The sequence below is a fragment of the Thamnophis elegans genome, chromosome 13, assembly GCF_009769535.1.
Source record: "Thamnophis elegans isolate rThaEle1 chromosome 13, rThaEle1.pri, whole genome shotgun sequence".
Taxonomy (NCBI): domain Eukaryota; kingdom Metazoa; phylum Chordata; class Lepidosauria; order Squamata; family Colubridae; genus Thamnophis; species Thamnophis elegans.
Window position 1 is genome coordinate 20,300,446 of NC_045553.1, and position 26,879 is coordinate 20,327,324.

At 51.0% G+C, this 26,879-nt stretch overlaps 1 protein-coding gene across 1 annotated transcript; it reads left to right on the top strand.

Annotated features, from left to right (window-relative positions):
• Positions 1 to 422: 422 nt before the first annotated feature.
• LOC116516825 (cytosolic purine 5'-nucleotidase-like) lies at positions 423 to 26,843 on the top strand. Its single transcript, XM_032229454.1, has 18 exons — positions 423 to 520; positions 5,062 to 5,135; positions 7,299 to 7,416; positions 7,536 to 7,631; positions 8,806 to 8,897; positions 10,230 to 10,287; positions 10,500 to 10,593; positions 11,598 to 11,651; positions 11,776 to 11,859; positions 12,692 to 12,733; positions 13,658 to 13,765; positions 15,135 to 15,201; positions 22,622 to 22,792; positions 23,060 to 23,111; positions 24,292 to 24,352; positions 25,372 to 25,548; positions 25,720 to 25,797; positions 26,337 to 26,843. Exons 1-18 carry the CDS (start codon positions 423 to 425, stop codon positions 26,343 to 26,345), a joined length of 1,533 nt encoding a protein of 510 aa, XP_032085345.1. The 3' UTR covers positions 26,346 to 26,843.
• The last annotated feature ends 36 nt before the right edge of the window (positions 26,844 to 26,879 follow it).

A 26,879-nucleotide genomic window follows, 5' to 3' on the forward strand; every position in this document is an offset into this window, starting at 1 on the left:
GCCCACCCCCGTCTCCCCGCTACAAGCGCTCCGCTGGCCCGGCGCCTTTGGCGGCCAATCCTTGGCGGCTGATGCCGGGATGGCCACCAGAGGCTTCCCTGCTTCTCGACTCCGCTGCCTTCGGGCTTCTTTCCCGCCTGTCTCGGCCTCTCTCGGCCCTGACCACTCCGGGGAGGCGTCGGAGCGGGCCGGCCGTCCTTCCCCCTGCACTCCGGAGGAGCCGCCGTCGAGGCGCGGCCGGAGCGCCGCCCGTCCAGCGTCAGGCGGGAGCCGGGGCGTCGGGGCGGCGACTGGCGGGGAGCCTGGGCAGGCGGGCCAGGGAGGGGCGGGCTGGGTTGGGCCGCCAGCGAGCGAGCCTCTCCTGGGGCCAGGGGGGACGCAGCGGGCAGCCGCAGCCCAGGCTTCTCCTCCGGCCCTCCAAGATGGGCAGCGTCCTCCGCCAGGTCCCCGCCGACGACGAGCCGCCCTTCCCGGCCGCCCCCGAGCCCCGCGGGCCCGTCAAGCGGGACTACCACCGCCGGTAAGGGCAAGCGGGGCGCCGTCGGGGCGGAGGAGGCAGCACAGCCGGAAAGGCAACCGTCTTCGCGCCCTCCTTGCCGGCCGCCTCGTGCCCCGAGCCGCGGCGTCGAGCGGGAGCGCCTCTCCCTCGGAAGCCGGCCAGACAACTTTCCCCGCCGGCCAGGGTGCCCAGCGCTGCAGTCTACGGCCGGAGGAGGGAGGGAGGGAGGCTCCGGCCGCGGAGGGCGAGCGGGCGGCGGGCGGCGGGCGGCTTCCCATGCGCATTTCTCGGCCGCCTTTGCTTCCGAAGCCCGCGGCGCCAGGCTGTGTGCCTGGAGGGGCTCGGTAGAGAAGCCGCTTGTGGGCGCCTTTCCTCCGCAGCTGCGATCTCCGAGCCCGCCTGGCATCCTGGCATTGCCCGGTTGGGCCCTGGGGGCAGTGGCGGAGGAAGGCTCCCTGGGGCCATAAGCACTGACCGATCTTGGTGCCCCGGTCCTCCTTGGCCCATCCTGTACAAATCTTCATTGGGCTTCCTTCCTTTCTCCACTTAGTGGTGCCCCCTTTGGGCCTGGTGCCCTAAGCACTGCTTAGTCTGCTTAAGGCAGGGGTGTCCAAACTTGGGAACTTTAAGACTTGTAGACTTCAACTCCCAGAATTCCCCAGCCAGCCATGCTGGGCATCCCAGGTCCACCCAAGGAAAATGGGCCTCGCCTCTGCAGGGCTGCCCGTCCCAACCAGGTGGCAGAGAGCCCCCCCCCTCCGAGCCCAGGAGCCCGAAGGGGAGGGGGGCCTGCCAGCCATTGCTTATTCATTTGCCCCCCTGAATATGGAAAGTCCACTGTGGGCAATTCTTAGGGAATCTTTCCTTAGTCAGCCATAAATAAGGTGGTGAATTCATTATGAGATGCTCCATCCCTGTTTAGGAAGAGGCTGGGCAGCCGTTTGTCTGAAATGGGATAGGGTCTCCTGCTTAAGCAGGGGGGTTAGAATAGACCCTGCGTGTGAATAAGCATAGGAATAAGGTCTGCTTCTGTTACATGCAAGTAACTCCATGCTTACACCTTGGCTCTGTGTGTTGTTGGACGTAACTCTGGATCTCCTTTTTGTCTCCTCTTGTTGAATGTTCCGGAGATGGAAGGGATTTCACTTAATCCATTATTGTTGTTAGTTCGTGTCCTGGACCAGTTGCGGTTCTAGCCTTGTGGAACTTCAAGGGAGAGGAACCAATTGGAATGATGGCTCCTGTTGTCTGGGGAAGAGCCAAGGTGGCGCAGTGGTTAGCAGCCACTTCAGCTGACTGTTAGCTGCAGTTCAGCGGTTCAAATCTCACCGGCTCAAGGTTGACTCAGCCTTCCATCCTTCCGAGGTGGGTGAAATGAGAACCCAGACTGTGGGGGCAACATGCGGACTCTGTAAACCGCTTAGAGAGGGCTGAAAGCCCTATGAAGCGGTATATGTCTAACTGCTATTCTATTGCTATTTCCCTGGATTTCTGATAAGGAGTATTGTCCAGGTAGTAAGCCAGGTGCCTCTCACTGGGGGTGGCACCTTGGTTTACTGAGGGAGATGAAGCCCCAGCAACAACACCTGGAGCAGCTTTGGAAGAAGTCTCAAAATCAGAGGTCAGCAACCTGCGATTCTGGAGCTGCATGTGGCTCTTTCATTCCTCCGCTGCGGCTCCCTGTCGCTAGTCAACTCCAGATTTGATAGGGATTTTGGTTAGGACAGGTAGAGGAAAAAGGACGCTGTGCTAGGAGGAGACTCTATGGTGGGGGAACCGGACTTCCGGTCAGCTCCAGAATTGAATGGGGGGCTTCTGGTTAGGGCCTTGGTAGCTCTTTGACTGTTTAAAGTTGCCGAACCCTGCTGATAGTGAATGTGGCTGACCATGATTCCATGGCCACGTTTGGGTCTGTACCATGTCCATAGTGGGTGGGGTGGGCGGTGGATTATGCCTACTTCTCCCTTATTGCAGGGGTCTCCAATCTTGGGAACTTTAAGACTTGTGGACTTCAACTCCCAGAATTCCTCAGCCAGCTTTGGAGACCCCTGCCTATTGTATTGGACAAATGCCACTTAGCAGCCTTAAACAGGATGGTGAACTCCTTCATGGGACCGAATTAGCTGGATCATATCCTACGGAAATAAGATAGCATTGTTCCCTCTCCTGGAGGGCCTATGTTGTGACATGGGGGGGGGGAATAAGACCCTTTCCTGGTCTTCTTAGAGAACTTTTGGTATCATTGTCCCAAAGATGTTTTTTTCAGGAGGCAACTGGATTTTCTTGGTTTTCCTTTTAAAGAAGTTTCACTCCTGGATGAGAAGCAAAACATTTTCAAAAGGAAAACCAAGGAAGTCCAGTTGCCTCCTGAAAAAAGCACCTTTGGGACAACCAGGACTTGGAGGACAGAGGATTTCCACAGACTTTGGGTATTGAATGATCATTTGAGGGTTGGAGTCGTAGGTGTGACTTTACAATGGAGGAATCAGTTTGAACTGCTCATTCCATACTTGGGCAGTTCCACTGGGTGTTGGTGGGAGAAGAGAGATTGTCCTGGAGGCCCCTTACTTGTGGGTTGCCATGGGGATCGGTCCTATGTGTATATGGGAGAGGCCACCCAATGGTTCTTGGTACGGCATCATCCGTGTGCTTCTAGGGCAGGAGGGTGTTACTCTCTCTGTTGTTGAACTGTTAACACATTTAGTGGCCATGTGGAAAAGGAAATGAGAAAATGAAAAGTGTGGCGAGGAATGGGACAATGGAATGTCCTACAACTGTGTCCAAACGTACCTTTAACTGGGGAAACATTTCAGCGCAATTACAGGTTCCACAAGGAAATGGATTCTGGAAGGAGCACTGACAACTTGGATGCCAGTATCTACCAACGATTTGTTTCTTCGTTCTGAAAGTCCACTCTGGCTCTCCTCTCCTGCTGCTCCACATACACCCCCCCTTTGTGACATTGTTTTCTCTGCAAATCAGACCTTGACCCATGGAGGGAAGGCTCTCTCCCCTATAGAGGAGGGTTGGGGGTGGTAGTAGCAACCTGGGAGAGCAAAGGAAGGGCTGATGGGCAGCTTGCAACTATTGACGCATTGCATGAAGCCACGTTCTGTTCCAAAGGATTGCAGAGCATGATGAAATACTCTGACGCACAGGCTGAAGTCAAGGACCTCCCAATTCCCTTCGGCAGGTGAATGGACTTGGCTAGAAGAGGTCAGGCATTCACCAGCAGAGGAAGCTGTTGCTGTCCCAATGGCGGTAACGGTCCTCCAAGTAGTTGTAACATCTCAGTTAGGCAATCTCTTCAGGGAGCCAGGCGGGCCCTCCTGCTGCAACCCCTAGAGACAGAGCAGGCTCAGTGAGCGGATGGAATCCAAAGTGACCCTTGGCAGGCTGGAGAATGGCTCCAGAAAATGTTCTGGCAGGGCTGTACTGATGAATGACTGGCTGCGGAGTCATCCGGAGCAAGATTAGGGGTTGCCGAGGCTATGCCATGGCACGCAGCCAATTCCTAATGGGTGGCTTGGCCAGAGACAGTTCATTTGAGGCAGCTTCTGTCTTCTGCCATGGCGGTGCAGTTGGCCGAGCTCTCTAGCTGGCAATCTGAAGCCCTAATATAAAGACTGGAATCCAGGCCCTTGGAAGGAAGCCTCCTCCCCCCCCCCCCCCAGACTTGACAGCTGTGGGTTGTGCAAGAAAAACCATGGCAACCACTTCTGAAAGCCTCCACACAAATCTCTGGAAGCCACCAAAGAACTTCCTGCTAATGGTTTGGGCAGCCCTGAGGCGCTCTTGGAGTTGGTTTGTGTTGTCTTCCAGGTTGCTTCTGCCTTTGGAACGGCTGCTGGTGGCCAGAAGACATGAAGGTTAGATCTGGTCAGTTGAGGGCTGCCTGATAGATCTCTAACAGATTAACAGAGTTGGAAGGGACCTTGAAGGTCATCTAATCCCACCCCTGCCCAAGCAGGTGACCCTACACCATTTCTGAGAGATGGCAGTCCAGTCTCTTCTTGAAAGCTTCCAGGGATGAAGCTCCCACAACTTCTGAAAGCAACTTCTTTCCATGGGTTGATTGTTCTTACTGTCAGAAAATGTCTCTATTTCCAGGTTGAATCTCTCCTTGGTCAGTTTCCATCCATGATTCCTTCTCTGGTTTTTGTGTGCCTTGGACAATAGCTTGAGAGATTCTCTCTCCCTCCCTCTCCCCCCCCTCTCTCTCCCTTCCTCCCTCCCCCACCAGGAAGAGAGATTTCCAGAACATACAGTAGAACTAAATTGTTCCTTTAAAAAAAAGGAGATCTAGATCTAAGTTTGAGCAAACATACCATATATGAAACCTCAGTCTGACAGGAGGAAGGTTGGCATTAAACCATTTCTGAATATTTGTGTTGCCCATTTCAGTTGAAAGGTTCAGCTGGACTTCTTTCTAAGTTTGCTTGATTTTCCCAAGCCAACTCTCAGGCCAATAGAGGTGGTCATTTGAAAGAGTTGGGAGACTCTGGTTATAGCAAGGCCAGTCCTTGGGCGTCACATCACTAGCTGTCCCGTCTCCTTCCCAGGATCTTTGTGAATCGGAGCTTGGCGCTGGAGAAGATCAAATGCTTTGGTTTAGATATGGACTATACCCTGGCAGGTAAGAGGGCACGGAGGCTGGACCTCTGGACTACAGAGGGTTGCGGAGGGATGGGAGGAGGATAATCAGCTGCAGCTTTTCATGTATTTGGGGCGCTTTTCTGCTGAGAAGGTGCCCAACACATCTTTGTGGCCTTTATGTCTTAGTCCTGTGATGGCAAAACTATGCCATGTGTGCCAGAGGTGGCACGCAGAGCTCTCTCTCTGGGCACGCGTGCCGTCACCAGCTGCTCTTCTGGTTTCTGGTGTGCACCTGTGCGCCAAGTAGTTGGTCTTTGTGGGTGCCAGAGCAACGGAAAACGGCCTGAGAAACAGCCAATACACAGGCCGTTTTCGGGCCTTTTCAGGCTGTTTTCAGGGCTAATTTGGGGGCATTTTTAGACCATTTGGGGGTCAGTTTTCAGGCTGTTTTCGGAGCAAAAACCTGAAAAACAGTCTGAAAACAGCCAAAAAACAGGCATGTGCGCACCAGCCAGCTGGTTTTCGGGTTTCCAGTGCTCGGGTGTGCACACATCCACGAGCATGCACACATGTTCTGGTTTGGACACTTGGTGCCGAAAGGGTTCTCCATCTCTGTCTTAGTCCATTATTAAATTAGGTGCCTCTCTCCTGATTTGACCCATTGGGGGCTGGTGTGTTTCTGGGATGGGGACAGAAGGCCTAGACTGAAGCTAACTCAGGGTACATCCCCACCCCTCCAGTCTTTGGGAGTGAGCAGACTCCTTTGGGACTTTGAGCGTGGCCCTCAAACTCTGGGGAGGAGTAGTTGCTCATTCACAAAATAAGTGACAGGGAGGACATCTACAGACTGAAATATTGCCTGCCCCCCTCCAGCAAGTGGGTCCCTTCTGTCCTTTTCCTCCCCCTTGCCCCCCATCCAGAATCCCCCGTCTCCTCCCTCTTGGTCAGTCCTGGCTGCCTTAGCCTCCAATGGATAACGATGGCATTACTCTGTCTATTACTTTTAGTGAAAATAAAAATGTATTTATGTGATACGAAAATCCTTCCAGGAAACCCGTCAAGATGGATACAGGATCCTAGCTACAGGAGAGAAAATCAGGCTAAGAAAACCCAGCCCATTGGCCACGGGGGGCTAAATGGGGTTTTTCAATTCCGGAAATTGCTGGGACTTTTTGGCAGCTTTTATGTGATTCCAGCCAAGCTTTACAAGGTTGCTATAATGCTATTCTGCATTATGTCCATTTTGCAAAGAGGTGCTCTTTTGAGCCCTGCCTTTTAATTTTTTAAAAATAGTTTTTATTGAATATTTTCAAATTTAAAAAGCCACAAATAAAAAAAAAGAAAAGAAAAAAGAAAAAGGAAAAAAAACCAAGAAAAAAAACAAAGACATAAACACATAAAAACACAAACAAGATGATACTGTAATGTGATTTTACAGCTACCCATATCAGCATTTATATTCTGCTTTTGTAGTTTACTATTTGATTATTGCCTTCTTGTAGATTTTAACAATTCTATTACTCATGTAATGATTATATAGTAATAGAATAGTATAGTACCTATAATCAGATTTTACACACATACATTTTTCTTCATATTACAATAAATAGTTTTCAAAACTCTTGTTTCTTGTTTTGGCTTCTATTCTTTACTAGCCACTTGTACAATCTACTCCAAATTTTATAATAGTCCGACTCTTCTCTTTCTTTTAACTCCATAGTCATCCCGTCCATTTCAGCACGTTTGAGTATCTTCCTAATTACCATGTCATCTGGGGTGGGTGGGTAGGTTTTTGTTTCCAATTTTGTGCAAAGGCGATCCTAGCAGCAGTTGGTATGCGTAATGTTATACATTGATATTTCTTGTCCATCTTTGGATCTAGTATACCTAATAAACATAGTTCTGGTTTCAATTCTATCTTGCATTCCATGATTCCTTCCAGCCAATCTGTAATTTCAAGCCAATATTTCCTGGCGTGGGGGCATGCCCAACACATGTGATAGAACGTTCCAGATTTATGTCTGCATCTCCAACATTCAGGAGATAGGTTTTAATTTTTGAGATGACCAATGCAAGAAAGCGCCAAGGGCACAAAGCTGACTTGGAAACTGCTGGTCTTTTTACCTTGTCTACATTTCCTTTGGGCTTTGTGACACAAAGGTGAGCCAGGAATGGGAAGGGACTCTGCTCTTTTCTGCTGCAGTGTATACATCCCCAGACTATGAGGAGTTGACCTTTGAGCTGCTGCTGGAGCGACTGGTGTCTATTGGGTATCCACCCGAAGTTCTGAAATACAAGTACGACCCTGCCTTCCCTACCAGGTAACAAAACACCTGGTTATTTAACCCTCCCAAATCCAGCTGCTGTTGGAGACTTTGATGCTGGATTTGAATTGTGGGGAGGGGGCCAACCCAGCTGATCTTGTCTTTCCATACTTCAGGGGGCTGATCTTTGATGCCCGGTACGGGAACTTGCTGAAGGTGGACTCCCATGGCAATCTGTTGGCGTGTGCGCATGGCTTCCATTTCCTCAAGGGGTAGGGGTCTCCTCTTTCCACTTCCAACTGCAGAGACCCAGCCTGGAGCTCAAGAGCAAAGGCCCAGGGTCCCTGCTAATGAGCCAGGTGTACCAAAGACCCCCACTCTCAGGTTCCGAAGGATTAACGAAAACAGCCAAACACAGAGATGGTTTGAAAGTGTTTTATCTTCTTCCTACGGCAGGAACTGACCAGCAAAGCACTAAGGCAATGAATACATTGTCAGAGCTGCCACCCTGTGCTTCCCACCACCTTTTATAGTTACATTGGTAATTAAGATAAACTGCACCCCACACGTGCACACACCCATCACCTTGTGACCCAGAGTGAAAACCACCTGGCAATTAATCATGGATTGTTAGCAGGAGCTTTGTAATTTCTTCAGCTAGACAGCTTGTGGAGGGGAGAAGGTGAATCTTGGCAGCTGGCCCAGTTTCCTCCCCTGGATGGCAGCTCCAGGCCTCTGAGCAGGCCAGAGCTGACATGCGGCCCCCTACCACAGAGACAGCATCTGGGGAGCTACGAATTAGTTAGTTAGGAGTTGAAGGACCCCTTTCCCCTGGTTTTGTGGGATGTCTGCGGTAGAATTTCGCTACCAGGTGGGGCGCCCTACAGTCCTTGCTATGAACCTAAGATGCCTCCGACGGGATAACCTTTCCATAAAATAAGGTATTGTAACCATCCCCTGTGCCACCTGGATTCTAATATATCTTGCATTATATAGTGCTGTTCCCCATCTATAGTAACCGAGGCTGGCGGCCGTAGTGGGTCTCCTCTGATATCAGAGGCCTGAACTGATCGAAGCAGGCTGCGGTGGAAGACCGGTCGTGTTTTCCCCAGTAGAGCGGGGAGTCTTAGCTGCACTGTGACCGGGTTAATGACTCGCATGATTGGGAAAGGCCCAATGAATTTGGACCCGAGTTTCTTACATGGCAATGGCAGCCTGAGATATTTAGTGGAGAGGTATACCCTCTGGCCTATGTGGAAAGGTCCTTGCACCCTCCGCCTTTTATCAAGAGAGCTGGTCACAAGGGGGGGGGGTGCTGAGAAGAGATTTTCTGGATCCTTTTAGCCGTTCAGCAGGCAGTTTGGGACCAAAGTCTGTCATGTGGGCTTTTGCTACAATCTGCGTTCCCATCTCATCGATGACTTTTCCTTTTTTTTCTACTTTTAGGAGTGAAATCTGGAATTACTACCCAAATAAATTCATCCAGAGAGACGACACGAAACGTTTCCACATTCTGAACACTTTGTTTAACTTGACAGGTATTTGCAAAGGGAGAGCTGGGAAGAGGGAGGAAGGGTCAGCCTCAGGCCAGGGCACTGCCTGTCCCAAAGGGGGGGCTTAATCTGGCTGCTCCTGGGTTGGCAGGAATCTCGGCCACGGCTGCCTCTTAGTGGCTGTGGAAGTGGAATGCAAACAAACCACCCACCAGGTTTCCACACTTTCCAAAAGCTGCTTTGCAGACTGGCAGGGGGGAGGGGGAGGGAGAGAGAAAACGGCTCCACGCGAGTGGCAGGGGTGCACACATGCAGCTCCACTTGCATTGAGCAGTGGGCACTTGGGTGCAGGTGTGAAGCGTCATTTGTGTGAGTTGCAGCTATTTTTTTTACTCATATATATACACACATTTCACAAATATACATGTCTTATAGATATTATTAGTGTTATACATTATCCTTTAACACTTATAATTCCATTCTTTCCCTAAAGATATAATAATATATTTGAGATTGCTTTCCTGCCATCACGTACATCCATCTTATAACAATCCTACTTTTTCTCTCTGTCTTTCTCCTACCCTCCCTTCTTCTCTACTTTCTTCTTTCCTCCTCTCTTTTCTTCTTCCCCTTCCTCTCCCCTACTCCTCCCCTTTTCCTTCCCTCTCTCCTACCACTCCCTCCCTTCCTCTCCTTTGCTCTTTCTTCTTTCCCTCTCCTTGCCTCTCTTCTAAAGCATTTTGTACTTACAGTGGTACCTAGGTACTTGTCCGGGAGGCACACTGAGTACCCCAAAACAATTTTTTTCTCATAAGGAATAGTGTAGTGACTCACAAGGCAATTGACACTGACAAAATCTAGCTTGTGCATTGAGTACTAAACAAACTATGAGTATCGGGACAAAAATGTTGGCATCAAAATGTACTGAGTATCAAATTTGATGTGTTTCACAGCAGTTGAGTACCAAGTTGCCTCTATATTTTAAACCATTTCCCCATGACTTACTTTGGCTAAGCTTATAATAACTTCCTTAGCTGAGCCAGTTAAGATCCGGCAGCTGCACTTGCGCCACACACGACCTTTGTGTTAACATGGGTTAGCGTTTCTTGTGGTTTAGCATGTGACACCAATCCAGGTGAGGCTTCCAAGATGAAATGGATTCCTTTGAGGAACAAGGGAAGAGTACAATCTTTCTACTTATGGTGTGGCGCAAATGATTCCCCAAGCACGGAACCTTTGCGGGCAAATATTGACCACTTCTGGTTTAAGTTGAGCTGTGGGAGCTGAGTGAACTTTCCAGGCAGCCCCAGCCCCTGATGTTCGGGCTCCCCTTGGCCCAGAGGAGGCCTTTGCTCAGCCTTTTCTCCCTCCCCACAGAAACCTACCTCTTGGCCTGCCTCGTGGATTTCTTCACCAGTTTCTCCAGATACATGAAGTAAGCCTGGTGGCTCAAGCCCTTGGGTGGTCCGGTCCAGCCTGGGCTCACCTGGGTGGAGGGTGCTGCATGGGGCTTTAGAACCTTCTGGGATCCTTGGTGTGCCAAGGGGCAGAGGCCGGGAGCTCTGTACCAGTTTGCCAGTTTGCTCCTGGTCTCTCCCTGCTGTGAGGAATTCTGGCTCATTTCACCTTGTTCTTCTTCCCTCTCAGCTGTGAGACCGGCTACAGGCAGGGCAACCTCTTCATGTCCTTCCGCAGCATGTTCCAGGATGTCCGTGAAGCCATGGATTATGTTCACCTTTCAGTAAGCAGAAGAGAGGGTATGGGGAGGAAGAGGAGGAGGTGACTAGGCAAGGGCATGGTTGGGGAAATGCTCTTTGGGTAGACTGAGATATTTCCTTGCATGATTTCTTACAGTGAGTCGTTGAGAGTCATTAAGGGTTCCTCAAGGGTTGTTGAGTCACACCATTGGTCTAGTGGCTGAGATGTTGGATCAGGAGTGGGGCAACCTGGGTGTCAGGCCTGCAGCCATCTTTTCTTTTGGATCTTAGGCCTGCCACACTTTCTGTTATTCGACTATGCATTTTCTATTGTGGGAAAATGGGAGTGGGGGGAGTGAGGTGCTATGTAGCCATAACAACATTCTTTCTAGAAAGCCAAGGTCATCCTTTGTCTTTGCACCTGACTGGAACTGGATGGGTGGAAGCTGCCAGCATGGCAGTAGGAGATTGGACCATGGGATGGGCTTTTGGGTGTTGGGGGCAAGATCTTGAACTTTCAACTGGGAGGGGAAAACCGGGAAGGTTTCAGATTCGGGTTTTCCCAGATGTGCCAACATGGCTCTCTTCATCAATTGGAACTTTGAGGAATCCTTTGCCTCGGAAACTGATTCAATTTTGAATGCTATTTGGAACCCTGACACTGAGTTCTAGTCCTGCCGTGGGCATAATGCTGATTAGGTGACTGAGCCAGTCCAAAGGAGGCGATGCAACCCCCTTTTAAAAACGAGGCCAAAAAAAGGGGGCAGAGAGTTCCAGGAGTCAGAAGAGACTCAAAGCCTCTCAAACCAAATCTCACCACCCAGTCACATCTGGTGTTGGCAGTTCCGAGGCAGCTTAAAAATAGCTTCAAAATCCATTGATAAAATCACATGAACCGAATACGAATCTTGGATATGAGGGAAGAGCTGGAACGCTGGGCCACTTTCGAGCTGCCCTGGGCTGCCCACCAGAATCGGCATCAGGAGCTGCCCTGGCCAAACTGCCACAGCTGCTCATCCTGACATGCCGCCCTCTGTTGCTCTCCTAGGGCTGCCTCAAGGAGAAGATGCTGAAGGACCTGGAGAAGTATGTGGTGAAAGATGTGAGTGACGCTTAGCCAGGAGAGGATGCCCATTTTCAGCCCCTGAAATCCCACCCTGGTCGGCTTCCTCTTGGAGTCACTCAGGCCACTGATCTGCGTCTTGCTTCCGTCTCCTTTCCTACAGCCCCGTATTCCTCTCCTGCTGAGCCGCATGAAGGACGCAGGGAAAATGTTTCTTGCCACCAATAGCGACTACAGTTACACAGATGTAAGTCGGACCTTCGGAGAGTAGGTGAAGCAGGACCTGCTTTCCTCCGTGCTTGGTGGCAGTGCCAGACTGACCTTTTTCTTAAAAAGAGTTTTATTGCAATTTTCCTTCCCCCGCATCATACATATTTTATGGACAAAGTACTGGGTCACGTTTTATCCCTCTCATTTATAATCATAATTCAGTATATTCTGGTTTCCCACTTCCATTAATATTCATCTCTTTTATATAATCTTTTCTTTCCCCCATGAATTCATTTAAGCTTACCTATCATTGTTAAACACCTAATCTTTACAAATTAATCATTTTTAACCATAGTTTTACTATGCCAACTTCAATCATATTATTCTCTCTACATATTTCTCTATCTTTTTTCATTTAATTTTATACATCGTCAATAACACTATATGCCCTATATTTCATCTTTTTTTAAAAACAATTTTTACATATGTTTATCCTATTTCTTCTCCCCCCCCCAAAAAAAATCTCATGAATTCCCCTTTCCCAATCGCTAATATTTTAAAATTCCCAACCTTGTTCAAATTACATTCAAAATTAGTAATATCAAATTATCTACTTTCACATTTCCATCTACTGGTCTAACTTTTCATATCTCTATACTAGTATTTACTCAGGCTGGCCACTTGGCTGGCTGGCCTTGCAGGTGCTCAGGGGCACGGATGGTTTGGTGGGAGGCGGCCAGTGGTAGGGAGATGCGTGGAAGAGACCCTAACGGCTTTCCATCTTTGTCTTCTGCCTGACGAGGCCGTTGAATCTGGGCGGGATTTTCACGGCAGAAGAGAGTAGCCCTTGCCTTATTATCTCTTTCCAGGCGATCATGACATACTTGCTTGACTTCAGAGAAGGGAACACGGTAAGTCAACCTGAGAGATGTTCCAGGCCCAGGTGGCCATTAGCAGCCACATCTGGATGGGACAATTCAGGTGGGTTGCCGTCTGCAGCAAGGTAGCTGGGCTGGGAAGAGGCCCTCCTGCCAGACAGTAGGGTTAGGGTTAGGGTTGGGGCTGCCCTTCCTTGTTTGGCTCCATGGGAAACAGTTGCTATTAAGTCCCATGTGCTCTAGTGATTTAAAGCTTCCAATGTAAGTCCTCCAGGTCCTGGTGGTCCCAAAAGTGCTTTTTCAGGAGGCAACTGGACTTTCTTGGTTTTTCTTTTGAAGACATTTCGCTTCTCATCCAGGAGTGAAACTTCTTCAAAAGGAAAACCAAGAAAATCCAGTTGCCTCCTGAAAAAGCACCTTTGGGACAATGATACCAAAAGTTGTCCAGAGGTCTAAGAAGACCAGGAAGGACTCTGGCTGGATGGTGGGGAATGGAAGGATTGATACTCCTTGCAGACAGATGGTCGTTTGCATCCTTTTAGAGGGTCGTTGAGGCCACTTGGGGCTTTACCTGTGTCCTCAAGGTCACCTGAGTGGTGCAAATGGTTCCTGTAGTGTGCACTTTTCTGGAAATCTGTTCATACTCCGTTCATAATCCTTCCATTCCCCACCATCCAGTCAGAGCTGAAGAAGCTTCTTGGAGGAGAAGCAAAATGTCTTCAAATAAAAAACAAGAAAGTCCAGTTGCCTCTTGAAAAAAGCACCTTTGGGACTTCCAATGTAAGATAGCACTTACTAAAGTCTATATAACGGGGTCTGTAACTGAAGAGGGAGAGAGGGGGGGATGGATGGATGGATGGATGGATGCAGTCATTGTGAGCTTGTTGAGACTAGTACGAAACCTTCAGGACTTTCCAGATTGCAAAGTAGCCTAACATGTTCCCTTTCTAACAGCAGGTCAAATCCCAGCATCGATCGTGGCGCTCGTACTTTGATCTGATTGTTGTCGACACCCGCAAGCCCCTCTTTTTTGCTGAAGGAACTGTGCTGCGGCAAGTCAACACAGTACGTGCCCCTCAGGGCCAAAGACAGGGAGGTTGGCGGGGAAGATCTATGATGAACTTCATGGAAACAGGGAAGGATTCATAGTCATCCTGCTTTTCTCAAGTCTGTGACATAATATTTTATTGGTCTGGTGGATGGATGGATGAATGGATGGATGGATAGATGGATAATGAGATCAACAGATATAGATATAGATACAGTAGAGGTTAGATAGAGAGAGATCAATAGATAGAGATAGATAGATGTAGATAGAGAGATAGATAGATAGATGGATAGATGGATAGATATAGAGATAGAGAGATGCATGGATGGATAGATAGAGAACGAGATCAACAGAGATATAGATACAATAGATAGATAGAAATGGATAGAAATATATCAATAGATAGAGGTATAGATAGTGTGTGTGTGTGTGTGTGTGTGTATGTATGTATGTATGTATGTATGTATGTATATATATGTTGTATTTGTGCTGATAAATAAATAAAGGGAGACTAGTATAGATCTATTTCAAGCTATTTAGCTCCCATCAGCTAGCCATACCCTTACTGGGCTAGCTGATGAGAGCTAAATAGCTTGAAATAGATCTATACTACTCTCCCTTTATTTATTTATCAGCACAAATACAACACAAATGTAACAAAGGCAACAGTAAAAAAAAAGGGTTTCTGTCTGGATGGTCTCTTGTGACGAGCCGATGGACAGAGAATGGAAGCAGTGAACTTCCTCCCATATTTGGGCATACCAGGGGTTGTAACTTTAAATAAATACACACACACACACACACACACACACACACACATATATATATATATATATATATATAAGGGGAGGGGAGGGGAGGGAGGGAGGGAGACTGATTCTCCCTCAAAACCCATAAGGAAGGCAGGATGTAGGTTATCCTGGAGTAAAGTAGATACTACTTGCAGGGACCTGATTTTATAGCAGTAGCAATAGCAGTTAGACTTATATACCGCTTCATAGGGCTTTCAGCCCTCTCTAAGTGGTTTACAGAGTCAGCATATTGCCCCCAACAACAATCCGGATCCTCATTTTACCCACCTCGGAAGGATGGAAGGCTGCATTTAACCACTGCGCCACCTCGGCTCTTTTTTTGCTTCTTCCTCCACTGTGAGAATTGCTTACTGTGGGAAAAACCATAGAAAGAAACCAGACTCCAGATGCCAGGTTGCTGAGGGGAAAATGGGAGCTCTTCAAAAGGAAACAGATGAGCAAGGATGATGACTAAAGGGAAGGAGTCCCCTACTGGGGGTTGAGCTTCCCAGCCTGTCCACAGAGCTATGGGTTCGAGGGATTGTCTGTGTGCTGAGTTGGGTTGCTCTAAGTAAAGCCCTGCCTTTGTGTTCAGGACACAGGGAAGCTGCGAATTGGGACTTACACAGGAGCCCATCAGCACTGCACTGTCTACTCTGGAGGTAAGGTCGCCTAGGTAGCCCCCTGGGCCCTCTGCCTTCCCGATAGCCATTCCCCTTACATACCTGGGGAAGAAGGACCTTGTGCTTCTCATTGCAGGTGGGTGGGAGAATAAATAAGGCCTCCCTTGCACAGCAGAGTAAAATGCTACTCTCTGATAAACGTCGCCACGATGTAGAAAAGATGTGGAGACTCTAGAAAGAGTGCAGAGAAGAGCAACAAAGATGATGAGGGGACTGGAGGCTAAAACATATGAAGAATGGTTGCAGGAACGGGGTATGTCTAGTTTAATGAAAAGAAGGACTAGGGGAGACATGATAGCAGCCTCCCAATGTCTCAGAGGCTGCCACAAAGAAGAGGGAGTCTAAAGTATCCTACCAACTTTTTATTAGTGCCCACCAGGCCTAGTTTCAGTACATCTGAGAAGATGCTGGAAGTCCTTCAGGTTTGACCACTGGTCCTCTACTGTTGATGGCCGGGGCCGAGAGCTCCTTCAAACAATTCTGGATTGCCATGGGGTGCCATTCACTGTGGGCCCCAAGCCTCCCTCAGCCACCGGACATTCAACGTATTTCTTTGAGAAGGCCATCAAGAGAAGGGTTAGGTGGAGAAATCACTAACATCCAAAAAACAAATGGAAATGATAGCCGTGTTCTGATATCTCAGGAGCTGCCCCAAAGAAGAGGGAGTCAAGCTATTCTCCAAAGCACCTGAGGGCAGGACAAGAAGCAATGGGTGGAAACTAATCAAGGAGAGAAGCAACTTAGAACTGAGGAGAGATTTCCTGACAGAACAATTAATCAGTGAAAGAACTTGCCTCCAGGAGTTGTGAATGCTCCAACACTGGATGTTTTAAAGAAGATGTTGGATAATCATTTATCTGAAATGGTATAGGGTTTCCTGCCTAAGCAGAGGGTTGGACTAGAAGATCTTCAAGATCCCTTCCAACTCTGCTATTTTATTCTATTCTAAGTATGCCAGGTTTAAAAAGTGCCAAATGCATTTCCAGTTCTGCCTTCGTAACAAAGCAGAGAGGTGGGCAGAAACAGATGGTGGATGGCACAGCCAGTTTCTGGCAGCAGGAGACTCTGGATCCTCCTCCTCTCAGACTCTGAAACTCCGGAGAGCTGTTACTCTCTGGGATTGGACAGCAGGTAGTAAAAGGGGCCATTCTTCTTTTCTCCATCCCCGTGACAAGGTGGGGTGAAAATGGCAGTTGGTCTTACCTGAACTGCATGTTTAGAAGAAGGCGAGGGAGGAGTAACACATGGGTATTAACCCAGCCCCTTTGCCCTGGAGACTGAGGTAAATCTTCACGCCACACCTCTGATCCTCCTGCTGACCTCCCAGATTAACCGATGGTTCGTAGCAGAGCACCTGGAAGGAAGGGACAGAGACAGCACAAGTACACATCCTTCCTGCCTGGTCCTGCCTGACCACTGAACTAACTCAGGCCCCTGGTGCTGTGCGCTGAAAAAAAGGGAGGAAGTGACTCCTCCCACACCTTCTTCTAAACATGCAGTTCAGGTAAGACCAACTGCCAGTTTCCGAAGTGAGGCGTGGGAGGAGTAACCAATGGGACATACCAAAGCTAGATGTCCTTGGGAGGGATCAATGGGCCTAAACCCCTCAAGAGTCTAGGACTCTCTGCAGAATCCTCCTTCCAAAGGCTGCTTCCGCAGAGGCGAAAGCGTCTAGCCGGTAATGCCTGATGAAAGGCAAAGGAGAAGACCAGGCGGCAGCCCGGCAGATCTCCTCAAAGGGAGCCTGGGTGGCCCAGGCTGCTGAGGTGGCCGCACTTCTGCTGGAATGCGCTGTGATGCCCTCTGGGACCTAAAGTCCCCGTGCCTCATAGGCCTGTGAGATGGCCGCTCTGATCCACTGCTGATGGTGGGAAATCTTGGCTCCCTGGGTGGATGGCTGAAAGGATACGAAGTGGGCTTCTGAACGCCTAAAGGGCGCTGTGCGCTTTAGATAGATGCGCAAGGCTCTTCTGACATCCAACCTGTGCCAAGATCTTTCCCTATCCCTGGAGGGCTGTGGACAGAAGTCCGGCAGAACTATCTCTAATGCCCTGTGAAAGGGAGAATTGACCTTGGGCATGAACGCGGGGTCCAGTCTGAGGATGACCCGGTTCTCCAGAAAGGTCCACTCTGCTGGAAAGAGTGTTGATCTCAGATACTCTCATGGCTGAAGTGATGGCAACCAGGAAGACGACCTTAAGGGTCAGGAATTGTAGGGAAACTTCCCTCAGGGGTTCGAATGGTGCCTCCGTCAATGCCTGGAGGACTGTGGGCAGGTCCCAAGTAGGGAATCGATGGACCACTGGGGGTTTCAGATTCGTCGCTCCCTTAAGGAAGCGCCATAGGACCGGATGTTGGGACAAAGGGGGTGCATCCACCACCACCCCCGACCGTGGAGAGAGCAGAGACCTGTCTCCTAAGGGTGCTGGGGGCCAGACCTTTTTCCAGACCTTCCTGTAGGAAGTCCAGAACCTGGGGTACAGAAGCCGAAGCTGGGACGATGTCCCTAGCTTGACACCAGTCCGCGAAAGCAACCCAGGAGGCGTTGTAGATACGAGTGGTGGACTGCCTCCTGGACGCCTCGACGGTCTTAATGACCTTTGTGGAAAAATGTGCCCCTCTCAGCTGTTCCCGCTCAATCACCAGACAGTCAGATGGAGCCACTCCGGATCCGGATGCTCCAGAGACCCCTGGTGCAGGGACACCTCCCCCAGGGGAATCCTCCAGTGGGGAGCTGAGGACAGCTCCACCAGGTCTGCTAGCCAGGGACGGCATGGTCAGAAGGGAGCCACTAGAATCATCTCTGCTCCCTCTGACACTAACTTCCTCAGAACCCCGGGAATGAGGGGAAGGGGAGGAAAGGCATAGAGAAGACCTGGTGGCCATCTGCATTGATGGGCGTCTGTGTCCATGGCTCCCCTGGACGGGAATCTCGATACAAATCTCGACAGCTGGACATTCGCTGGGATTGCGAAGAGGTCCACCGTCGGGTGCCCGAACCTCTCGCAGATCTGCAGGAAGATGCTGGGATGGAGCTGCCATTCTCCGTTGTCGATTGTCTCCCTGCTGAACCAATCTGTTTGCTGGTTCTCTGTCCTGGAGATGTGTTCCGCTCTGATGGACTGGAGATGCCTTTCTGCCCAGTTCCCCAATCGGAGGGCCTCGTCGCGAAGGGCCTTGGAGTGGGTGTCCCCTTGCCTGTTCACATTGGCTTTGGCTGCCACGTTGTCTGTCAGGACCAGGACGTGGTGACGGGTGACTGTGGTCTTGAAGTGATGTAGGGCCAGATGGATGGCCCTGAGCTCCAACCAGTTTATGTTGTTGCGCAAGTCTATTGGAGTCCAGCGGCCCTGGGCTATCTGGGTCTCCAGGTGTGCTCCCCAGCCAAACAGGCTCGCATCTGTAGTGAGTACCTTCCTTGCTGGCTCCTTGAAGAGGGATCCTTTGTCTAACGCTGGGGTCAGCCACCAACGGAGTGAGAGCAGCACTTGGGGTGACACTCGAACTTTGAAGTTGGTGTCACTCGTCCCCGCCTTCTGGTATGGAAGCAGGAACCACTGGAGCTCCCTGGCGTGTAGGCAAGCCCAAGTCACGATCCCTATACAAGAAATGAATTTCCCAAGGAGCCTGGAAAGAAGAACTACAGGGACAGAGCATAATTTGCAAATTTCCTGGATGAGCTGCACAATGCTGTCCTTTCAGTCCTGGGAGAGAAAAACCTTTCCAGACACCGAATCTATAATGGATCCTAGGTGCTGGAGTCTGGTAGATGGGACCAGTTGGCTCTTCGCTAGGTTGATAAGAGAATCCCAGGGACCTGAGAGTGTCGATGGTGAGCCCCAGGTCCTGCCTGGCAGTGTCTGGGGACCTGGCTAGGACAAGGATGTCATCCAGGTAACAGAAAAGTTGGACTGGAAAGGATCGCAGGTGATCCGCGGCCGCGGCCACCAGCTTGGTAAAGGTCCTGGGGGCTGAAGCCAGCCCAAAGGGAAGGGCTCTATATTGGAAATGATTGCCCTCATGGGAGAATCTGAGGAACCTGCGATGTTCTGGGGCTATTCTGATGTGAAGGTAGGCCTCCGTGAGGTCGATGGAGGCCAAGAAATCACCCTGTCAGATGCCTTCTAAGATGGATTTCAGAGATGCCATCTTGAACCTATGGTAGACCACCCTGGAATTGAGCAGTTTAAGATCCAGGATGGCTCTCCACGCCTCTGAACTCTTGGGGACCAGAAACAGGTTCAAGTAGAATCCGGAGTCCTTCTCCCCCTCTGGGACCCTCTCAATGGCCTTAATATCTAACAGGTGTTTGATGGCCTTGGCCTTAAGGGCCCGTTTGGTCGGATCTGTGGAGGAGGCAAAGGTATGGAATCTATTTGGGGGTTGCAAGCGGAACTCCAGCTGTAACCCGAGCTTAACAGTCTGAAGGACCCACTCGTCCGAGATGACGTGCTCCCATGCATCCGCAAAGAGGGAGAGGCCGCCGATGGGGTGATCCGCGAACGGATCACCTGAACGTGTGGAATGGGTGGCCACTCCCTCCTCGAAAGGGCCGCTTGCTCTGCTGCTAGCCCCTGAACCTGTCTCTAGGAAACTGCCTATCCCCCTGTGGATGGAATCTGGGGGTCTGGTACCTCTGGTTCTGGATGTCCAGTTCAGGTGGGCGGTAAGATGTTCTCCTGGGGTATGGAGCCTGCCGGTGATCTGACCGTCTGGTCGTAGCCGGGAAGACCTTCCGCTTATTCTTGTCCTCCACTATTATAGGATCCAGCGAAGCACCGAAAAGTTTGTCCTCAGCGTAGTCTGCTCCTGCCAGGTGCCACTTAGCCCGGGACTCCACCTGCCAGTGGCGCAACCACAGCAGGCGCCTGGACGCTACAGAGGATGACAAGGCTCGCAAAGCATACTTAACTGCATCCAAGGTGGCATCTGCTCAGAACTGCGTGGCTGCCAGCACCTTAGAGATGTCCTGCAGCAGTCGTACCTCCATGGCCGGCGTCCTGTCTCTCAGCTGTTCCAGCCACAGCACTGTAGACCTATTGAAAAAGGATGCAGAAGCGGCTGCCCTAATGGCCCAGGTTATTGCTTGGAAGGACTTACGTAAAACGATGTCTGCCTTCTTATCCTCTGCTTTAAGGCAGTTGGCGATGTCTCCAGTGACCACGGCTGAAGCTGAAGCTGGGTGGCAACCGGGGTGTCCACCTCGGGAACCTGAAGAGCTTGGGCAAAGGTAGATTTAAGATTATAGAACCTCCGCTCATTGCCCCCCCCCCCTGTTGGGAAAAGATCCTGGCTTAAACCACTGGGATTTAAGACCTCCAGGAACATCTCTGGAGTGGGGATCTCCTCCTTCTCCACTGCTGGTCTATGGAAGGGACCCTTCTTGTTACCCCCGCTAGTGCTAGGCATGGTAGTTGCAGGCCTGGGATCTGGAGGGGTATCCAGGTCTGTTGTGGCCCTGGCCTTGCAAAGTAAGGAGCTAAATAAGGAGTGGGGAAAGATTCCTGCAATATTGGGGGTCTCCGGTGCCTGGGCATCCTCATCCTCAGAAAACCCCACCTCCTTTAGCTCACCCTCCTCTAATTCTGAGGCCTCAATGGCAGTGGAGGGGGAGGGGGACCTGGGCCCTCTGGTAGCAGAGGCCCTGGAGGGCTCCTGGTGACCCCCGGGAAGACCCACCTCTGGATCTCTGGGGCTGATGATTCATCCCAGAAGCAATCCCCTGGACTATGGCCCTGGATAATACCTCCTGGAAGCTTGCAGGAAGCTCAGGCAGGGAAAGCTGTAGCTCTGGGGGCTGTAGATAATCCCTGGGTTCAGGGGATTGTGGTGCCAACTGATGCCTGGCTGGACTGGCTGCCCTGCGCCCAAAGGGGTTGCTCCTCGCCTCCGATGGGTGTGCAGGCGAGAAGGGGGGGCGATAGGGAGCTGTGCCCTCTGCCTGAGCCCCTAGGGGAATCTGGGTCTCTTCCAGGGCCCGAAGCCTGCGGGGGGAGCGAGATCTGGAAGAGGAAGGGCTGATGGTGGCCCTGAACCTTCTAGCGGAGGCCCTGGTGATCCAAACCTCTTTTTCAGAAGTTCCCTTCCTATGGGGCCTGGGGGTGCCTCTCTTGGAGGGGGACCTCCCTCTGGTGACTGGGGGATCCCTCCTGGAGGTCCCCTCGCCTGGATCCGAATCCTCCTGCGCTCTGGGCCTGGCATCCCCATTCCTCGCCGCCTTCGCCATTGTACTCACGGATACACCGCTCACCGCCTCCCTTCTTCTGGCCGGCCTCGCTTGGATAGCGTGTTGGCTGCTAGGCTTCGCGCTGTAATGTTCCCTGCCGCCAATCTGCGGCCCAACTGCTGGCGCACCGCTGGATTAGGCCTTCCCCAGAGAGCTAGTGGAGTTGGGGCCTTGGAAGCCTCTTCTGGCTTCAGCGGTGCTCTTCTGAGTGCTCTCGGCATTCATAGAGGGAACGCTGGTCACGCGCTCCACCACATGCTCTTAAGATGGCGGAGGACCAAGATGGCGGTCACCAATCTGCGGCCCGATTCCCTGCAGTTTGGGAGCATTGGGGGAAGAATCCGTTAGATCCCTGGTCCTCAGATGGCCTCCTGGGTGCGTGGATCCTCCAAACGCCCCGCACGGCCCCTTTTGCCCACTTACGCGAGTGTCCAGTTGCTGGAGATCGCGCTAGCCGGCGGCTTGGCTTGGCTAGTGACACTGAGCACAGCGAGGAGGGGTGAGACGATCTTCAGTAACCTTATTAAAATTCCAGTAAAAAACTCTTGTAGATTGTAGAATCCTATAGGATCTAGAAAAAGGCTGAAAAAACTCCTGTAAAAAACCTGTGGAAAAAACCTTAGTCTGCAAAGTGAGGGAGAGTCAGGAAAACACTCCTTCTGGGCTGGAGACTGAGGTTAATCTGGGGGGTCAGCAGGAGGATTGGAGGTGTGGCCTCAAGATTTACCTCAGTCTCCAGGACAAAAGGGATGGGTTAATACGCCTCACTTCGGAAACACACAATTCTCCAGTCTGCATAGGTCTGGAGGACTGGCAGCCAAGTAACTGTTCTCCACCCCTTGGCTATGATCCTCCGTGAGAACCGGCAAGCAGAAGACCCCGGTCCATTCCTTCTGCTGTTGGGTGAGACCCCTTGGCGATAGGAGAGGCCCCTTGGAATGAATGGCTGCTCCATGCGGGTCTGCACTGGCAGAAATGGAAAGGCATATCAGTGCTGGAGTGAATCTCCCCCATTAGGCAAATAGTAGTGGCCCACATCAGTGCATTGCTTGAAGGTGAAAATTGAAAATTAATCTACGTAATATGGAATTATGTATGGAATTGTGGCTAATAGATTAAAAAAAACACCATTGTTTACATGCGTGAGAATGAAACATGCTCCCCTGATTCTAGGCTCCTCTGACATGATATGTGACCTCTTGGGCGTGAAGGGCAAGGAGATCCTTTACATTGGGGATCATATCTTTGGGGATATTCTCAAATCCAAGAAGAGGCAAGGATGGCGCACATTCCTGGTGGTCCCAGAAATGGCGAAGGAGCTGCAAGTGTGGACAGAGAAGAGTGGTGAGGTTTCCTCCACCTGTGGGGAGAGAGGTGGCCCCAGGGGTCTCCTACAATCTTGGAGAGGTCTTTTTCCTGGGACGTGTGGCTCAGTCACCTTCCAACCCTTCGGTCGTGGTCTGATCTCTCCCTGGCTAGAACCTGAACCCGTTTCAGAGGCCTTTCAGTTGACCGCCTCAAAGAGCCAGGCTGCCCTCAGACCTCGGGAGCTGCCCTGGCTGTTTCCCCGTCCCTTTTGGGCCATCAGCTGAAGCCATCTTCTCTTTACAGAACTCTTCGATGAGTTGCGGCGTCTAGATGCCCTCTTGGCTGAACTGTACCAGTGAGTACGATCCTTGTTGACCCGTTAGCCTTTGGCCTGGATGGCAAGGGGATATTCTTCACAGCCACATCCATGTGGCCAGACCTGACTTGGCTGTCTTCCACAACCTTGGCCCGAACCCCTTCAGGAGCGAGGATGGGCACTGCTGGTGCTGCCCTTAACAGTTTTAATACAGACTCGTTTAAGGGAAGGGGTTGGTGGGTTGCCCTGGCTGTGTTTTTGGTCCACTCAAAATCGCCCTGCTGCCAGGAAAAACAGTCAACTCTGCTTAATATGTGGGTGGATTTAAAGAATAGAACAGAATAACAGAGTTGGAAGGAATCTTGGAGGTCTTCTAGTCCAACCTCCTGCTCAGGCAGGAGACCCTAGACCAGTGATGGTGAACCTTTTCGGCACCAAGTGCCCAAACTGGAACGCTCGTGCATGTGTGTGCAGATGTGAGTGCCAGAGGGACGGAAACCCTCACATGCCTGTTTTTTGGCTGGTTTGGGCTACTTTTTTTGGCCATTTTCTGGCCGATTCTCAGACTGTTTTGGGGCCATTTTTCAAGCCATTTTCTGGCCCGAAAAATGGCCTGAAAACAGCCTGGAAAACAGCCCCAAAACAGCCTGGTTTTGGGCCATTTTTGGCTGTTTTCTGGAGCTCCTGTGCCTGCAAAGACCTGCTGGCTAGCGTGCAAAAATGCCCCCCCCCCAAATGGTCTTAAAATGGCCTGAAAAATGCCCCCCAAATGGACTGTTTTTTGGCTGTTATTTGGCCGTTTTCTGGTGCTCCAGCACACACGAAGACCAGCTGGCCGGAAACCAGAAGAGCAGCTGGCTATGGTGCACGTGTCCACAGAGAAGGCTCTGTGTGCCACCTCTAACACATGTGGCACAGGTTCGCCATCACGGCCCTCTATCGTTCTGCACCAATTCCAGTCTCTCCTGAAAAAATCCTCCAGTGATGAGGCCCCCACAACTTCTGAAGGCAGGCTGTTCCACTGGTTAATGGTTCCTGTTGTTAGGAAGTTTCTCCTTAATCCAAGGTTGCACCTACGAGGGATGGAGAAGCGGCCCTAGTGGTCACCAGGCAGCTTGGGAGGGGGTGCCTCAAGGGTTAGGGGCTGAGGGGGCTCTTGCTTCCCCTTTGGGTGGGCCTCTGTCTGGCTTCTGGGCTCAGGCTTCCTTGTTTTTTCTAGGCACTTGGACAGTGGAAGCAGTGAATGCCCCGACATCAGCTCCATCAAGAAGCAGATCCAGGTCTCTTCCCTCTCCCTTGGTTCCCTCCCCTCTCCCCCGCATGTTCTTTGGGGTCTCAGTCCCACCTGGCAGGTCTTGGAGCCAGGTTCAGATCATTCCCCCGTCTTCATGCCCTGCCCCCCCCTGAGAAAGAACAAGAGAAATTACCTAAAGAAAGGTGGAACAAAATACTGAGCAGCCTCAAGGAGGGACTGGCTGCAGGGGGAGGAGCTGGGGGGAATTGGGCATGAGGGGAGCATTCTCCCCGCCTCTGCAGTTGCACACCAGGGGAGAGAGAGGCCTGGGCAGCCCCCTCCCTGCAGATTCCCCCACATCGATGGCAACTACCAGTGGTATCTGTTGCATGGAAGGGCTGGGATTCTGGAGATAATTTCATCTCTACTTTCTTGGCATGGGAATCTAGAATGAAAGGCCGGGAAGAGCCGGACAGCTGGACCTTCAGTGGGGGTCTTGGCTCATGTTGTTCTGGTGACCCCCAAAATTATAGAAGTCATAGAATAACAGAATTGGAAGGGACTTTGGAGGTCTTCTAGTCCAACCCCCGCTGCACAAGCAGCAACCCTATATCAGTGATGGTTAATTTTTTGGGTGCCAAGTGCCCCAAATGCAAAAATGCAACACGAGCCCCCCTGTGCATGCACACATGTGCCCTGTGCATGTGCCACGCCCCCCACGCCCAGTTTTGGCTCACAGGTTGGTGCAGGAGGCCTTTCAGGCCCAAAATGGGGCATGGGGTATGTGCACATGCACACAACCCCCCAAAATGCAGTCTGAGCATCGCCCGCACATGCACTCCGTCCCCTGCGCATGCACGGCAGAGACCCGAAGACCAGCTGGCTGAGAGGCATGCACGCATGCACGACGGAGCTGGGCTGGGGTGAGGGCTCTGCATGCCACCTGTGGCACACGTGCCATAATTTCCCCATCGGAGCCCTCTTGTACTCAGACAGATGGCTGCTCCATTTGGCTATAATTGTCTCCAGAAATGCAACTCCTAGAGGGCAGCTTTTCTCTTTCAGAAAGTTACCCATGAGATGGACATGTGTTACGGGAAAATGGGGAGCCTCTTCCACTGTGGCTCCCGCCAGACCCTCTTTGCCAATCAGCTGATGCGCTATGCAGACCTCTATGCCGCCTCCTTCGTGAACTTCCTCTACTATCCTTTCAGCTACGTTTTCCGGGCACCAGCAGCTCTGGTAGGTGGGCAAAACCAAGAGGTGTGGAGAGGAAATGGGGGCGCAGGGGTTGTGTGAACTGACCTGGGGAACAGCCTTTCCCCCAGCAGCTCCCTGGCGGGTTGGGAGCAGAAAGGGAATGCCTAACGGTGGTGGATCTTCACTGTTTCATTTTGATCTGTTCCCTCTCAGATGCCGCATGAGTCAACTGTGGAGCATGTAAAAATGGAGACCCCTGAGATGGACGTCATGCACCAGCTCAGGCAGCAGGTGAGTAGACCCGGGCCCGTCTCATTTGGCCTTTCTCCCCTGCTTCTTCTGTGGCTGAATCGGCAGCTCCTGGTTTTGCCTTTCCTTCATTTCGTGAAGATGACTCTGCATCCATCGCGATTGGAAAAGGTCCCCGTGCTTCTCCTTCCCGTGCCAGGAACAGGTGGTGGGAAGGAGCAGGTCCAACCTCTTGCCCACAGAGATGCCACTGACCTACTCAGGGCTCCACATTGGGGCTCAGGGAGACCATGCATAAAGTTGGCATAAGAGATACTTTTGGGGCAAAATATAATGCAAATGGCATCGTCATGTACGGAGACCTGGTCCCAATGGCCGTTGCTAAAGGAGTCCGGGGATCGTTGAGTGTTTGTTGCAATGGGGCTTTAATACCCAAGTCAGCCACAGGGAGCACTGTGTCCTCTACCTGAAATGACATTTCCTATCTATCATTTGTGGCACTCTCTCATTTGCTAGGAGTTCTTAAGAAATGTCCAGAAAACTGTTGTAACTACGTTTCTTACTTTCATTTTCACTTCTAGATGGATTGAGTTGTACTTGGAGTCAAGATAAATTGCAGCGATACCATGAAGATCATTTCACGTGCAACACATTCTTAGCCTTTAAGCTCCCAGAAAACAGTCAATGGATGAAGCTTCCACAATTTAATTCTCTCTTCTTTCAAAGATGTATATTTTCTTCTCAAAGGCTTAGGAAAGATTAGAGATACCCCCCCCCCCCCCAATGGCAAAGGCTTTTCCCAGGCAAAAGCAGCCACATTCTCCATCTCTCCAGTTGGAACTTTCCCTTCAATGGGGAGGAATTCTTGGTTGCATCTGGTTACCAGGGACACATCAGGATCCTCTGGATGAGAAGGGAAAGGGCAGAATTCAAATCCCTAGAGGATGGCAGCACAGACCACTGGAGAAAGAACGGACCAGGTCTTCAGCTGTCCATTACGCGGGTTGAACCCACAACTCTGTACTTCCAGAAGCTTGGCTCGATCACCCATCACCCCTGCCAAAATAAATACATTTGTGTGACCTCTCCTTGGACAAAATGATTTCATCGGGGTTAGGATGTGT

What these genes read in the sequence shown, in the direction of transcription:
- LOC116516825 (XM_032229454.1), top strand. Translation starts at nt 423, where the DNA reads ATGGGCAGCGTCCTCCGCCAGGTCCCCGCCGACGACGAGCCGCCCTTC. An exon ending in TGCTGCGGCAAGTCAACACA is followed by an intron (nt 13,766 to 15,134) that starts GTACGTGCCCCT and finishes CTTTGTGTTCAG; the next exon opens with GACACAGGGAAGCTGCGAAT. An exon ending in CTGCACTGTCTACTCTGGAG is followed by an intron (nt 15,202 to 22,621) that starts GTAAGGTCGCCT and finishes CCCTGATTCTAG; the next exon opens with GCTCCTCTGACATGATATGT.